The following is a 15746-nucleotide window of genomic DNA, read 5'->3' as shown; positions in this document are numbered from 1 at the left end:
TATTTGAAAGAGTTCAGATACTATTAGAACCCACGTCTGGATTTGACCTCTATGGCACACATACATCTTACATTCAGTTCATGGAGTTGTACACAGGTACTGATATAGACACACACACTCAAACACACACAAACACACACACACCCATACACACACAAACACATGTATACGCACACACAAACACACAATGAACACAAAATACCAACGCAACGTATACACACATACTACTTTCCCTCCCCTCTCCCTCCCACTCTCTCTCCCTCTCTCTCTCTCTCCCGCTCTCTCTCTCTTTCTCTCTCTTTCTCTCCTCCTCTATTTTCGTTCTTCTCGCTACCTTCTTCCACTCTTGCTCAGAAAAAGAATCCATGATGGCTCTCAGACTAGAAGCTCCAGCCTTAGGGTCCCTCTCAGGGGATTCCACCTCGCTCAAGGCCCTTCTCCCTGGGGCAGAGGACTCCGTCCTTCCCCCTGGAGATCCAGAGCTGTGCCGGGAGCATGGAGAGAAGTTTACCCTGTTCTGTGTGGATGACCTGGAGCCGGTGTGCAGTCAGTGTGGACCGACTGAGACCCACAAGGGGCACAGAGTCTACCCCATAACGGAGGCTGTACCTGACTGTAAGGTAGGAGACAGACTAACGGACGGACGGACAGACAGGCAGACAGACAGACAGAAAGGCAGAAAAACAGACAGAAAAACAGACAGATAGATAGACAGACAGTCAGACAGGCAGACAGGTTTTAACATTCAGTCCATAATGTTGCTTGATCGGTGGTTTGGCTATTAGCTGGCCAAAATTAGGCTACATGAAAAGTGTGATACTGTTAATATAACCCTGTGTATGTGCAGGTTTTCAGTGAATGTATGTAAATCATTAAGCTCATCTGCATTTCCTGTGGTGCAGGAAAATTCTCAGCAACAAAAGAGTTATGAAATTAAGATCCTACACCTGTAGATGTTTGACTCATGAAGTGTTATTTTGGTTCCTGTCTCCATGTGCTTGACACCTTACTGACATAGAGTAACATGACCTAGTCCATGAGGCCACACAGACACACAAGCAGGGGTGGACTGGCCATCTGGCAATTCGGGCAAATACCAGATAGGCTGGTCCACTTTTAGCCCAGTGGGCCAGTCTAACTTGTTCGTTTTTTTAGCAAAATTATCATTATCTGGGTAATAATGGGGGGTTCACAAAAAAGGCTTCAAGGTAAAAAAAAATAAAAAATGGGCCAGTGTGGGGGCCTTAAAGAAAAATACAACTCAAAAACGATATTTTGGTATTTGTTTCATTAGTCCACTGTTGATACAGTCCCAACATGTTTTGCATGTCATCAATCAAGTTGTCAAGAACTTTCTAAATGTGTGAAGCAAAACGGATCATACTGTGACACTTTTTGTATTTTGAAAGTTCTTCAGTAGATAGTTTTTGAGTGCAATTCCACCACTTTGCAACCTCATTTTCATTATCTCCAGCGCAATACCAGTGTCTACATATGTGAAAACGGCACATTTCTACGTTTTGCAGAAGAAAAAAAATAAAGTAAGAAATGTCTATTGATGACATCATCAATAGTTTAAACATTTTAAAAACAGTGATTTTCAAACACTATGAGATTCGTGGTGACCTGGGGAGTAGGAGAATACCCTCCCTCTGGCTAGAAACTCTTTGCAGGTTTTGAAAATCACTGTTTTTCTTACTTTTAATCATTTACATTTACATTTACATTTTAGTCATTTAGCAGACGCTCTTATCCAGAGCGACTTACAGTTAGTGAGTGTATATATTTTCATACTGTGATGTAATCCTACCCTGTGATGTCACAGAGAAGCATTTCTTTTATCACAGATCATAGAGAATATTATTCACGATTGACAATGATGATGGCCTATTTTGAAATTAGGTAGACCTAATTTGGTATTTGAGGGTATTAAAAATACAAACATTTCTTCAAGTCAATGTGTGTAGGCATAGGATTATATAAAATTATATTATTCTATAGGCTATGGTGCAAACTTTGATTCAGAAATTATGACACCATTTTTTTTTTTTTTTTGTGCGCTGGCAACTAAAAAAGTTGTCACTAAACCACTGTTTAAAGAGCATACTAAGTAGAACATAATTATATACAGTCTCCAATCTTTTATTTATTTGTAAAGGGCCGGCAGGATTTAATGCCTCCCGTCTCTGGACCACACTCCAGTACAGTAGGTGGCGGTAATGCACCATTAACGTTGGATGCCAACCGCCTATAAATCCCCGAAGAAGTAGAAGAAGCTGGTCAGGCACCTCCGTAGCTTGCTAGCCAACATAGCAGCTCTTTAGACGGTTTCGGTGTATGGGAAGTCGCTGTATTTTAAACACAGGTCTGTCGTATCTACTAGTTACCCTGTTTAATTTCGCATTTACGTTGTTAGTCATCTAGCTGGCTGGTTAAGTTAGCACTAGGCTAGTTGTTTATGCTAACTAGCTAGCTAACATCCACGACCATGAGCTCACTAAGCTACTCCCCCACTGCTAAAGAACAGGAGGTCTGCTGGACGGAGAAAGAGGGTCTGTGGCTTAATATTGTCGTGAAAGAAGAGGAGGAAGAGGAGGACGTCACAGTGAAAGGAGTTAAAGAAGTGAAAGAGAAGGAGGGGGATGAGAAAGAGGAGGATGTCGTTTTTGGAGTGAAGGAGCAGGGGGAGGTTACTGTCACATTGGAAGACGAAGAAGAAAAGACAGGAGATGTGATTAACACCGGTAAGTAAAGTTAGCTAGTGGAGTGATAGCCTGACCTTTAATGTTCTGTTTAGAGGCGAATTGGCTCTGGCAGCCAAAAACGCCATCTAAACGTGAATCGGTTCTCAATTTCTGTACGGTTCTAGAAACATAAATCCCTTTAGTTTCATATCACATCAAAATCATTTCACAAATGGTTAAAATAGTGTACAGCAGTGGAGGCTGGTGGGAGGAGCTATAGGAGGACCGGCTCATTGTAATGGCTGGAATGGAATTAATGGTACAGAGGCAAACGTGGTTTCCATACGTTTGATTCCGTTCCATTAATTCCATTCCAGCCATTACAATGAGCCTGTCCTCCTATAGCTCCTCCCACCAGCCTCCACTGCTGTACACTATTTTAACCATAGAGCGCGATAGAGGCCTCTAGTGGCCAAAAGGCTGTATTAGCATGGATAGCGCCATTGACGGCTTCCACCATTTTTAATGTAGTCAACTGGGTGGGATTTCCAACTTCATTGGCTGAGCCCTCCTGGTGACCCAGTTGGAGTCATTTATTTATTTATTTATTTATTTATTTCACCTTTATTTAACCAGGTAAGCCAGTTGAGAACAGGTTCTCATTTACAACTGCAACCTGGCCAAGATAAAGCAAAGCAGTGCAATAAAAACAACACAGAGTTACATATGGGGTAAAAAACATAAAGTCAAAAATACAACAGAAAATATATATACAGTGTGTGCAAATGTAGCAAGTTATGGAGGTAAGGCAATAAATAGGCTATAGTGCAAAATAATTACAATAGTATTAACACTGGAATGCTAGATGTGCAAGAGATTATGTGCAAATAGAGATACTGGGGTGCAAAAGAGCAAAATAAATAACAATATAGGGATGAGGTAGTTGGGTGGGCTAATTTCAGATGGGCTGTGTACAGGTGCAGTGATCGGTAAGGTGCTCTGACAACTGATGCTTAAAGTTATTGAGGGAGATAAGAGTCTCCAGCTTCAGAGATTTTTGCAATTCGTTCCAGTCATTGGCAGCAGAGAACTGGAAGGTCCATGTCCAACCGGGTCATCAGGAGGGATCAGCCAATTGTGAAGAAGAAAATGGACTACTTCAAAATGGATATAGCCTCAATGGTGCTGCCCAATGCTGTCACAGACGCTATAATGGCACAGATACAAAGATGAGTCCTCCGTCTATCTCTGTAGTTTAAACAGTTGCAGCCAACAGTCTTTTTCAGTGACAACACGTTTGTGGCGTCCGTCTTCTGTTCACACACAGGTGTTAGGAGACACGGATGGCTAATTAGCACAAGTAGTCGACTCTGTCTTCCGTCTGTTATCTGTGACCACGTGCTGTAACCATGGCGATGGCCGTGTGGGAACCCTAACCCTATAAAGGTGTGTCAATGGAACCTTAAAAAAAAAAATATATATATATATATATAATTTCTTGCTGATATGAAAAATAAGGTCCTTATGCTTCCAAAACCGTACCTCAAGTGATGCTTGTTAATGTTCAGACCGAGCGTCGGGGCTCTTAACAAAACTCCCCCATACAGAAGACGCCTTCGTCCAATGATTCTTTATCAAATAAAAATAAAATGTTATTGGTCACATACACACATTTAGCAGATGTTATTGCGGGTGTAGTGAAATGCTTGTGTTCCTAGCTCCAACAGTGCAGTAGTATCTAACAATTCACAACAATACACACAAATCAAAAAGTAAAATAATGGAATTATGTGTAATGTAATGGAACTGAGAGTCATGATTAAGGCCTTGATGGTTGATAAAGATCAAGAAAACAATACATTATTCAAATACTGAGCTAGCCTATAGTGTATGCTCACAAAATGGAGGAATTATTTTATACAATTGCTCAGAGAAAGTGATTTCTCAAAGGTAGTGTTCATTTTATTCGCAAAAAGTTAGGGGTCAAAATGATGGACACCTCTGTTTTCATTACCTTTCAATACTTCACCTTGTGAGAATAACGGCACTGAGCCATGTGTTTCTATAAAGTGTTGGCGAGCACGTTGTGAGGGATCTTAGACTATTCCTCCATACAGAATCCTTCCAGATCTTTGAAATCTTTTTATCTCTTATGGACTGCCCTTTTCAATTCAAACCACAGCTTTTCAAATGGGTTTCAAGTCATTGAGATGGCCATTGCAAAATGTTGATTTTGTGGCCAATTATCAATTTCTTTATGGATTTTGATGTGTGCTTGGGGTTATTGTCTTGCAGGAAGATCCACTTGCGGCCAAGTGTCAGCCTCCTGGCAACCAGGTTTTTGGCTCAAATATCTTGGTACTGGGTAAAGTTCATGATACCGTTGACCTTAACAAGGGCCCCAGGACCAGTGGAAGCAAAACAGCCCCATAACATCAAAGATCCACCACCATATTTTACAGAAGGGATGGGGTTATTTTCTGCTCATGCATTCTCATTTCGACGCCAAACCCACCACTGGTGTGCGCGGTCAAAAGGCTCTATTTTCATGTCATCCAATACATGTAAAGGCCTGGAGTTTTCTAACCAGCATTGGCACTTGGATTGGAACCGGTGCTTTGGCCAGATTACGTTAAAATAGAGCTCTTTGGCCATGCACACCAGTGGTATTGAGAACAGAGGAGTTTCAGGAATTGAAAACCAAGATGTCCATAATTTTGACCCCTCCCTTTTTGAGAATGTTTTATTACTTGTTAAACAAAATCAATTGTAATAGTATAAAATAATATAATTTCCCAATTTTTTGGAGCAGACAATATAGCTCAGAATGTGTATTATTTATTATAGACAGTCATTTTTCTTCATCTTTATCAATGGTGTACACACTTTAACAGGGGCTCAAACTCTGCAGTTGTTTGCCCATGAGAGCAAAATTATAATTTTTTAAAACATTATTTAAATCATTTGTTTTTTTAAATCTCAATTGTGTTATCAATATCTACTTCCCCAGAGTCAGATGAACTTGTGAATACAATTTTTATGTCTCTGTGTCAAGTATGAAGGCAGTTGGAGGTAGTTTCTGCAATCATGTTAGCAGATACCATAGACTTCCAGTCATTATGCTAACACTAGTTAGCAATTCTGCTAGGGCTAGTTAGCAACTTCCTTCAGACTGCACACATAGACATAACAATAGTATCCATGAGTTCATCTGACTCTGGGGAAGTAGATATTGTGAAAATCCCGAAATATCCATTTAACAGGCATTACCTGTGGATTATTGTGAATAACTAACGGCTATCAACCAATCAGGATCCAAATTTACCATTTGGGATCTAGTCTGGATTAAACCTCATAGGAAGATAGTTTAATAATGTGGCGGTTTCATTTCTGTTTAACTAAATACTCTGTTTGTCTTTGGCAGGAGAGAGGCCAGACTCTCCCTCTGACAGTGGGAAGTGTCCTTCAGGGGAACCAGACCCAGAGACGCCTAAACCAGTGAGACCACACCACTGCTCCCACTGTGGAAAGAGTTTCACCTGGTTATCAAAGCTGAAAGAGCATGAGAGAACACACACTGGAGAAAAGCCCTACCAATGTGCCATTTGTGGAAAGACTTTTACCCAGTTAGGGGGCTTTCAATATCATGAGCGGACACACAGAGAAAAAAATGCCTACCACTGCTCTCAGAATGGAAAGACATTTACCCAGTTAGGGAACCTGAAAAATAATGAGAGAATACGCACACAGGAGGAGAAGACAAACCACTGCTCCCAGTGCGGAAAGAGTTTTAAATGGTTATCAAAGCTGAAAGAGCATGAGAGGACACACACAGGAGAAAAGCCTTTCCAATGCTCTCATTGTGAAAAGAAATTTAACCAGTCATCCCATCTGAAAGAGCATGAGAGGACACACACAGGAGAGAAGCCTTTCCAATGCTCCCAGTGTGGAAAGGGTTTTACCTGGTTATGGAACCTGAAAACACACGAGAGGACACACACAGGAGAAAAGCCCTACCAGTGCTCCCTGTGTGGAAAGACTTTTACCCAGTTAGGGGGCTTTAAATATCACGAGAGAACACACACAGAAAAAAAGACCTACCACTGCTCTCAGTGTGAAAAGACATTTACCCGGTTAGGGAACCTGAAAAAGCATGAGACAATACACACACTGGAGGAGAAGACATTAGTCAGTTAGGGAACCTGAAAGAGCATGAAATAACACATACAGGATAGAAGCCAGATTTATTTTGTTGGGTGGGCTGGTTGAAATTGACACACATGTATATTGTTTTTATATAAAAATACAAAAATGAAAAGGGTGACATGGCCTGTGGCCCATGGACCTGTTAATACACATATATTTTTACCATTTTTGCGCAATTTCTCAGTTATACTAATAAGCCTTTGGCTGATCAGTGCAATGGACCCTTCTCGATCAGTGGGCAACAGCTGGCCCCCCTACCAAGTTGGGCTGGCCCATTTTCTGATAGGCTGAGCTGAGGTCAAACTCGCATTCAAAGTCAAACGCGCCATCAGCAAAGAGATGTGCTCCGACTGTCATCAGTTAGACAGCCAATATAGACTGTCGTCAGTTAGACAGCCAATATAGACTGTCGTCAGTTAGACAGCCAATATAGACTGTCGTCAGTTAGACAGCCAAGATCATGGGTCGTAATAAAGGATAAACGCTACAACCTTCTCTGACTGTTGTAACTAAGGATATTACAGTAGCAGAAGGCTACAACCTTCTCTGTCTGTCGTAACTAAGGATATTACAGTAGCAGAAGGCTACAACCTTCTCTGTCTGTTGTAACTAAGGATATTACAGTAGCAGAAGGCTACAACCTTCTCTGTCTGGTGTAACTAAGGATATTACAGTAGCAAACGGCTACAACCTTCTCTGTCTGTTGTAACTAAGGATATTACAGTAGCAGAAGGCTACAACCTTCTCTGTCTGTTGTAACTAAGGATATTACAGTAGCAGAAGGCTACAACCTTCTCTGTCTGTTGTAACTAAGGATATTACAGTAGCAGAAGGCTACAACCTTCTCTGTCTGTCGTAACTAAGGATATTACAGTAGCAGAAGGCTACAACCTTCTCTGACTGTTGTAACTAAGGATATTACAGTAGCAGAAGGCTACAACCTTCTCTGACTGTTGTAACTAAGGATATTACAGTAGTAGAAGGCTACAACCTGCTATATCTGTCGTAACTAAGGATATTACAGTAGCAGAAGGCTACAAACTTCTCTGTCTGTCGTAACTAAGGATATTACAGTAGCAGAAGGCTACAACCTTCTCTGACTGTTGTAACTAAGGATATTACAGTAGTAGAAGGCTACAACCTGCTATGTCTGTCGTAACTAAGGATATTACAGTAGCAGAAGGATACAACCTTCTCTGTCTGGTGTAACTAAGGATATTGCAGAAGCAGGGCATTGCATTGGGGCAAAATAATCTGCGTTTTAACCACACGTTTACCTTTTGTGATTATGTAATCTTTATAGTAATGGTGTCATATCTTAGCCTGAGATGCTGAAAAAGAACACTACTATTTTGACTGCTTGTCTGTCCCCTGCTTAGCCAGTGTTTGTAATGATGCTGAAAACAGAACATTAAATTGCTGTGTAGACTGTCTGTCTGTGTCTTGCTTGTGTGGAATATGCTGCCGAGATAGCTGCATGTAACTCCCCACCTGGCATGAGTTTTGCATTGGGGGAAAAACAATCTGTGTAACCTAGGCTACAACTGTTATTTTGCTTCTCAAGTGAAGTACCACACGATTTGATAGACGGCACATGATTTAAATTGTCCACCAATGGGCAGCCACTCCGTATCCAGTAGTAAGCAGAGTCTTACAGTGGCGAGTTGGTTCTGCATGGCCTGGTGCCCTGGATGGGTGGAGTTAGTACATTTTAGACCATTCCATTGGTCCTTAAGTGAAATCTCCACCCACCTGGGGTTCTACTAAACTAACATATGGAATTGTGTTAAGATGGTCACACCGTGGATCAAATAGCTATTTGATTTGGAATTGTAGGACCCCTGTAGGTATATATAAAAAAATATATATGCAAAGATTACTTGATAAAATATGGAATTTGTCCTTTGCTACAAAAGCCCATAGAAACACATTGAATAACACATTCATAAATGGCAAAAAAGACAGTCCAAAATGAAATCATAATGAATAAGGTTTTGAAGTGTCTGTCCTATATCTAGGAGCAAAAAAATGTGGGATACATTTAACACCTTTTTTTTTGTTGCCACAAAACTACCATACATTTTTTAAACCGGTATTGGGTTACCTTTAGACGACTCCCATGACACTGGTGGGGTCATATTAGTTTGTAGCCCAAATGGTTTGGATGCTACAGACTGAAGTTGGCACATCGATGGTACCGACTTCAGACGAGTTCCCGTGGGGCTTGTGGGGGTCGTAGAGCATAGAGTGGTCAATCTTTCGTATTAGTTCATAGTTCTCACGTTTTCTGTCTTCTCACGATTTTCGGGATGTCTCCTGGTCTGACAAACACTGCTGTAGCTCGGCCACCTTTCACCACAGATGCTGAAGGCTGACATAGGCGGATGGGGTGGATTGAGACGCAGCCCATTTAAAAAAAACAGATATCTGCAGCTTAAACAGACAGATTTAGATGGGAATTGATTTTATTATGTTAATTCTCGTCTGAGGTCGGTACCGCCGATATGCCAACTTCTGTCTTTAGCGTCCGAACAGTTTGGGCTATATAGTAATATGACCCCTCTATGGAAAGGTGAGACTCACGGACACGTACATGACGGTTGTTTCGCTCTGGGACGGCGACAAGCCTCACAAGACTCGTCTGAAGGTACCCCAGTACCAGTTTAAAAAAATTAATGGAAGTTTACCTGGAAGTAGTTTAGTGCCTAAAAAAGGGGGTAAATATGTGTAAAAAAAAAATCCTGATCTCTCAGATATAGGACAGACACTTCAAAACAAACTTCTTTTAGATATCTCTTATATCTCTCAGATATAGGACAGACACTTCAAAACAAACTTCTGTTAGATATCTCATATCTCTCAGATATAGGACAGACACTTCAAAACAAACTTCTGTTAGATATATCTTATATCTCTCAGATATAGGACAGACACTTCTAAACAAACTTCTGTTAGATATATCTTATATCTCTCAGATATAGGACAGACACTTCTAAACAAACTTCTGTTAGATATATCTTATATCTCTCAGATATAGGACAGACACTTCTAAACAAACTTCTGTTAGATATATCTTATATCTCTCAGATATAGGACAGACACTTCTAAACAAACTTCTGTTAGATATCTCTTATATCTCTCAGATATAGGACAGACACTTCTAAACAAACTTCTGTTAGATATCTCTCAGATATAGGACAGACACTTCTAAACAAACTTCTGTTAGATATCTCTTATATCTCTCAGATATAGGACAGACACTTCTAAACAAACTTCTGTTAGATATCTCTTATATCTCTCAGATATAGGACAGACACTTCTAAACAAACTTCTGTTAGATATCTCTTATATCTCTCAGATATAGGACAGACACTTCTAAGCAAACTTCTTTTAGATTTTTTTGTGGGGGACTGTCTGTATGAATTCAATGTGTTTCTATGGGCTAATAGCAGTAAGGCCAAATTCAAAGTTTAATCAAATAGTTTCTCCCTGGCTTAGACTCTAGGAGGTTAACACTTAGGGGAGGCGTTGATTCAGGGGAACACAGAACTGGCACTCATTTGCAATATAGCCTATGTCATTAGCGTGACTTTTATAACATACAGGCAGAACAAGAAGAAGCACAGAGTGACAGCAGAGATGATGCTGAGACAGGTAGACGCCACAACAGGGAGGCAAACAAAATAAGTAGAGCAGAGGCACAGTGATAGTGGTGAGTTGGAGCTCCAGCAGTGGAGGCTGGTGGGGAGAGCTGTTGGCTGGACGGGCCCATTGTAATGGCTGGAATGGAATAATTGGAACGGAGTCTAACACATGGTTTCCATTTGTTTGATGTGTTTGATACCGTTCCATTTATTCCATTCCAGCCATTACAATGAGCCCGTCCTCCTATAGCTCCTCCCACCAGCCTCCACTGATCTCCATTGATGTTTTTACATATTGTATATGTTTTAAACATGAGCTGGTTAAACAAGAGGAGGAGGACCCTGTCTCGCCAGTCACTGGTACAGAAATGGTTTAGAAACACAATACTGTACTGCCAATATTGAATATGGCCTGTCAAGTGACCGGGCGAACCCGTAGCATGGGTCAATGACTGTAAAAAGAATGGGCAAAGCCATCGAGTGACACCATTCATTCCTATGGGAAGAGTCAATAGCACATTGAAGCCAAATGAAGTCAGTTAAGATGGCATTTCATGGAGACATAACATGTGCAGTTTGCTACTCCAGGAAGTGACGTTGCAGGCCAGCTCAGTGCTGCCCCCTCTGAGTAACTCAAGTTGAAGGCCGACCGGGGTACTGCAGGCTTCCAGTATCAACCGAATGATCCTTATAACTTCTTATGTGTACGATTTTAAAATAGTCGGTTCAAGGACATACATCTGGTGTATTAGAAGCAATTATTGGTACCATGATTGTCTTCGATTTTTTTTTTTTGGGTGGGGGGGATTGACCATGAAGATTGCTATTTCCCCATTCACTATAATGGAGGATCCTGTTTTCTGCTAACAATGTCTGCGGTACCGCGGTCGAACTTCCGTGGCTTCAATGAGAGGGAGTAGTTCTCCCCTGGGTATGGTGCGTCGTTCAGAAACGTAAAAAAACATATATTTACATTTTTTAACTAGTTTGCATTGGGGAGGCAGATAGCGTTTATCATAATCAATCACTTTTGCATTTTTTTTATTTGGTTTATTTGGATAGGGACAAGTACAAACACATTGACACGTTGCACAAAAAATCGTCCGATGCATTGCGCTTAAGTATTACTAGCAAATGTTCAACACCAGTCCCTATATGGGCTTTTATGGACACAAAAATAAAGAACGAAAAAAATGTATACATGTATTGTATTGTGATACGCTAGTTGTCATTCTTCCTACTGCCCACCAGGGGGAGCTGAACTCTTCACTGGGTAAGCTTCTAGGGAAGAGCAGGAGGTTTGAGAAGGTTACGCGGATCTTTGAACACGCCTCCCAACACAACCAGGTACGACTTGCATTGTCGGTCTGTCAATTAATCAATCAAAATTAAACAATCAATGTATTTATAAAGCCCTTTTTACATGAGTTGCCACAAATTCAGCTGTCAAAAAGTTATCACATTTGTGCACCTCTCAACAATGTGTCCTCCCTCTCCCTGCCTCCCCCTCCATTCCTCCACTCCTCCCTCCCTCTCCCTGCCTCCCCCTCCATTCCTCCACTCCTCCCTCCCTCTCCCTGCTTCCCCCCTCCATTCCTCCACTCCTCCCTCCCTCTCCCTGTCTCCCCCCTCCATTCCTCCCTCTCCCTGCCTCCCCCCTCCATTCCTCCCTCCCTCTCCCTGCCTCCCCCCTCCATTCCTCCCTCCCTCCCCAGAGCCACGCCCAGCAGACAGAGAGGCAGATCAAGGAGGAGTTTAAACAGCTGCACCAGTTCCTGAGAGAGGAGGAGGAGGCCAGGCTAGCCAGGCTGAGGGAGGAAGAGGAGGAGAGGAAGAAAGGGATGAAGGAGAAGAGAGAAAGAATGAGAAAAGAGATGGAGTTCCTGGCTAAAACCATCCGAGAGATTGAGGAGGAGATCAAGGAAGAGGGGGATGACATCACCTTTCTGCAGGTGTGTGTGTGTGTGTGTGTGATGGCATACTGTGCATTGGCGTAATTGTGATAATAAGACATTGCTTTTGTCTTACAGAATTACCAGGAGACAGTAAAGAGGTATGCAGACTCTATCTCTCTATTTATCTCTGTCTATTTCTCACTCTCTCTGTATGCCTCTTTCATTTTCCTTTTGACACACACACACTCACACAGACACACACAGACACAGACACACACACACACACACAGACACACACACACACACACACAGACACACACACACAGACACACAGACACACACAGAGACACACACACAGACACACACGCACACTGAGCCCTGTAACAGAATAGAGCGTGTGTGTGTGGTGTGTAGGACGTGGCAGAGTCATGGGGAGCCAGAGAAGGTGTGTGGTCCTCTGATAGACCCGTCCAAACACCTGGCCAACCTCCGATACACCGTCTGGAACAACATGCTGCACATAGCCCCCTACAGTGAGTCTGGGGGGAGAGGCGGAGTGGTGTGTGTGTGTGTGTGCATGTGTCCTATCTCCCCCTCTCACTTTCCCTCCCCATGTCCCCATCTCTTCCCCCCCACACACCTCCTCCCCCACACCACTTCTTCCCCCAACCCCTCCCCTTCCAGCTCCAGTAACCCTGGACCCGACCACGTCCTGCCCGTCTCTGGTCCTCTCCCCTGGGCTAACCTCTGTCCAGCTGGGCAAGGAGATGATCCAGATCCAGCCTGCTAACCCGGAGAGATTCGACCCGTACGCCTGCACTCTGGGCTGGGAAGGATTCAGCGCCGGCACCCACTGCTGGACCGTGGAGGTGGGGCACTTAATGACTGAGGATGCATCCCAAATGGCACACTATTCACTATTTGGTGCACTACATTTGACCAGGGTCCATACACGCACACTGATGGAGGTTCTTGCAGTTTTATTGATGCAATAGGAGGAATATTCAACAGTGTGCAGGTATCAGGGCTGTTACGTTTGTCATTACAATTCAAAATATAATTTTAAATATACATGAGTATAATAATACTATTAAAAATAACAAATATATCCTGCTTCAAGGTTGGCGAGAGCAGCAACTGGACAGTTGGTGTGGCCAGCCAATCGGTGCGTAGGAGGGAGGAGTTTGAGGCGTGTCCGGAGGAGGGGCTATGGACCCTCAGCCTACGGAACGGAACGTACCGTGCCATGACCACACCCTGTACCACCCTCCCTCTGGACTGGTCCCGCCCCTTTCACAGGATCAAGGTGGGGCCATAGTTAGATAGAGGGGGCACTTGAGGGGGTGGAGAGGCACATCCACAAGTATTAGAATATAATAAAATAGATTTACTTAATGAACTGTTGACCCTGTGTGTCTAACTTAGTCTTCTGCCTGTTTCTGTCTGTTGCTGTAGTTTTACCCTGTAAACCAGAGCGCCAACAACAGATGTCCTGTTTCTGTCTGTTGCTGTAGTTTTACCCTGTAAACCAGAGCGCCAACAACAGATGTCCTTTTTTCTTAATTGATCATTTGTTACAGAAAAGTCCATCATCTCCTAGCCTGGAGGGGACACACAAGAAAAAAATGTCAACTTCATTTCAAATAACCAGTTTCCATTTAGTGGCTAATGGACAATGACGTTTTATGTTATCTTTAGGTGTTACTGGACTGGGAGGAGGGTCAGGTGGAATTCTGGGACGCGATGAGGGACAAACTCCTGTTCACCTTTACTCACCGCTTCACAGAGACGCTGTACCCGTACTTCGAGAGCAGCTGTTCTAAGTGCTGGCTGGTGGTGTTACCCCAGAGAGTGTGTGTGGAGGTAGAGCTAGATCCTATCCCTGGGGAGGACGATGGAGACCAGATCCCACACGACGGATCATCCAATGGGGGAGAGGATTCCGGGACTAGATCCACTGATGACAGCAAGCTGACAGAAACCGGATCCCCTGTCGAAGCCCACATCCCAATGACCGAATCTCCCAAGATCCCAACCACTGACCAGAACCAAGAGGCAAGATCCCCTGACAAAACGTCAAATACCGGATCCGCTCAAAAGATGGTCCGGATCCCAAAGACTAAATCCACCGGAAAGGGAAAGGGCAAGATCCCACAGACTGGATCCACTGTTCCAAAGCAGATCACCAACACCAGATCCAATGGAAGCTACCACATCACGAAGGACAGGCCGCTAGTCCAGGTCAGGAGGACAGGATCCACTGGATCCACTGAGAGATCCAAAAGCAACAACACAGAGATCAAGTCGCCCTGCAGCCCAGCCCAGATCATCCGACACACGAGATCACCCAACACAGACTAGATCCCCTACCTCCACAGACTAGATCTCTGATCTGCTGTCATTGATTAGATCAACACACTATATTTGGTATGTCTTACAAGCATTTCTGTGTAATGTTGTAATACACACATTGTTGAGTGTATTATAGTGGAGGTAATGTTGCATCTCAGGTCTCCCAATGTAATGTGTTTTGAATAAAGACAAAATAAATGTATATTGTTTGAGTGATTTAACACATACAAACACTATGCTTTACAAATTCACACACAAATTAATACATCCCAATAGTCACTTTTTTTATACAAACATTTATTCATATCAAATTCATAATTCTCCCCCCCAACCCAACCCAAGACAAGATAAAACAGACTACTAGACACTACAGTAAAGTGCAGTGTAGTGTCTCACAAGCACAGCTACAATGGCACCCTATTCTCTATTGGGCTAAGATCAAAAGTAGTGCACTATATAGGGAATAGGGTGCCATTTGGGATGCAGCCATGTAAGCAATAGACAAGCCCTAGAAGACCTGTATCGGTTCTTCCATCACATTATAGTCAAACAAAATGGCCACCGATTTCCGCGCCCTTAAAGGGACATCTGCAGTTCAAACAACGATGAAGCGGCCGCCACTGTTTTCTGTGAGGAATGGAACCATTCTCAAATTCAAAAGACAAGGACTGACCATCCATGATATCAACATTATAGTTTGAACCATGTTATGAGGCTATATAGTGTTTAAATTAACATTGTTTACTAACACTGGAGTAAAACAAGCTTATATTTGGGGTTCTGATGTGGGTTACACAGTTAGACTAAGCATTTGTAAGTTATATTCTTCAAGGATCAATGGCTATATGTCATGAATTTAAAAGCACAAAAATGGATGTAGCAATCGAAGATTGCCCCTTTAAACATGGCAAACACTGAATATGGCCATGATCAGAAGGTAAGGACGTTAGACACAAGTGGCACCC

General features: G+C 42.7%; 2 protein-coding genes across 3 annotated transcripts; both read left to right on the top strand.

The window, feature by feature from the left end:
- The first annotated feature begins 280 nt into the window (after positions 1-280).
- On the top strand, positions 281-14983 carry LOC123483496 (E3 ubiquitin-protein ligase TRIM35-like). Its single transcript, XM_045213678.1, has 8 exons — positions 281-620; positions 11786-11881; positions 12250-12486; positions 12565-12587; positions 12844-12962; positions 13114-13298; positions 13550-13735; positions 14128-14983. Exons 1-8 carry the CDS (start codon positions 366-368, stop codon positions 14788-14790), a joined length of 1764 nt encoding a protein of 587 aa, XP_045069613.1. The 5' UTR covers positions 281-365; the 3' UTR covers positions 14791-14983.
- LOC121533226 (zinc finger protein 436-like) lies at positions 2266-6881 on the top strand. Of its 2 annotated transcripts, XM_045213681.1 has the most exons (3): positions 2323-2365; positions 2523-2744; positions 6109-6881. In XM_045213681.1, exons 1-3 carry the CDS (start codon positions 2338-2340, stop codon positions 6879-6881), a joined length of 1023 nt encoding a protein of 340 aa, XP_045069616.1. In that variant the 5' UTR covers positions 2323-2337. The 2 variants fall into 2 exon arrangements, with proteins under 2 accessions (XP_045069615.1, XP_045069616.1); XM_045213680.1 differs by having other exon boundaries at positions 2266-2744.
- Positions 14984-15746: the final 763 nt, after the last annotated feature.

The sequence above is a fragment of the Coregonus clupeaformis genome, unplaced genomic scaffold, assembly GCF_020615455.1.
Source record: "Coregonus clupeaformis isolate EN_2021a unplaced genomic scaffold, ASM2061545v1 scaf0138, whole genome shotgun sequence".
NCBI lineage: Eukaryota > Metazoa > Chordata > Actinopteri > Salmoniformes > Salmonidae > Coregonus > Coregonus clupeaformis.
Note: the sequence above shows the minus strand (reverse complement) of the source record. Positions and strands in the feature narration are given on the sequence as shown.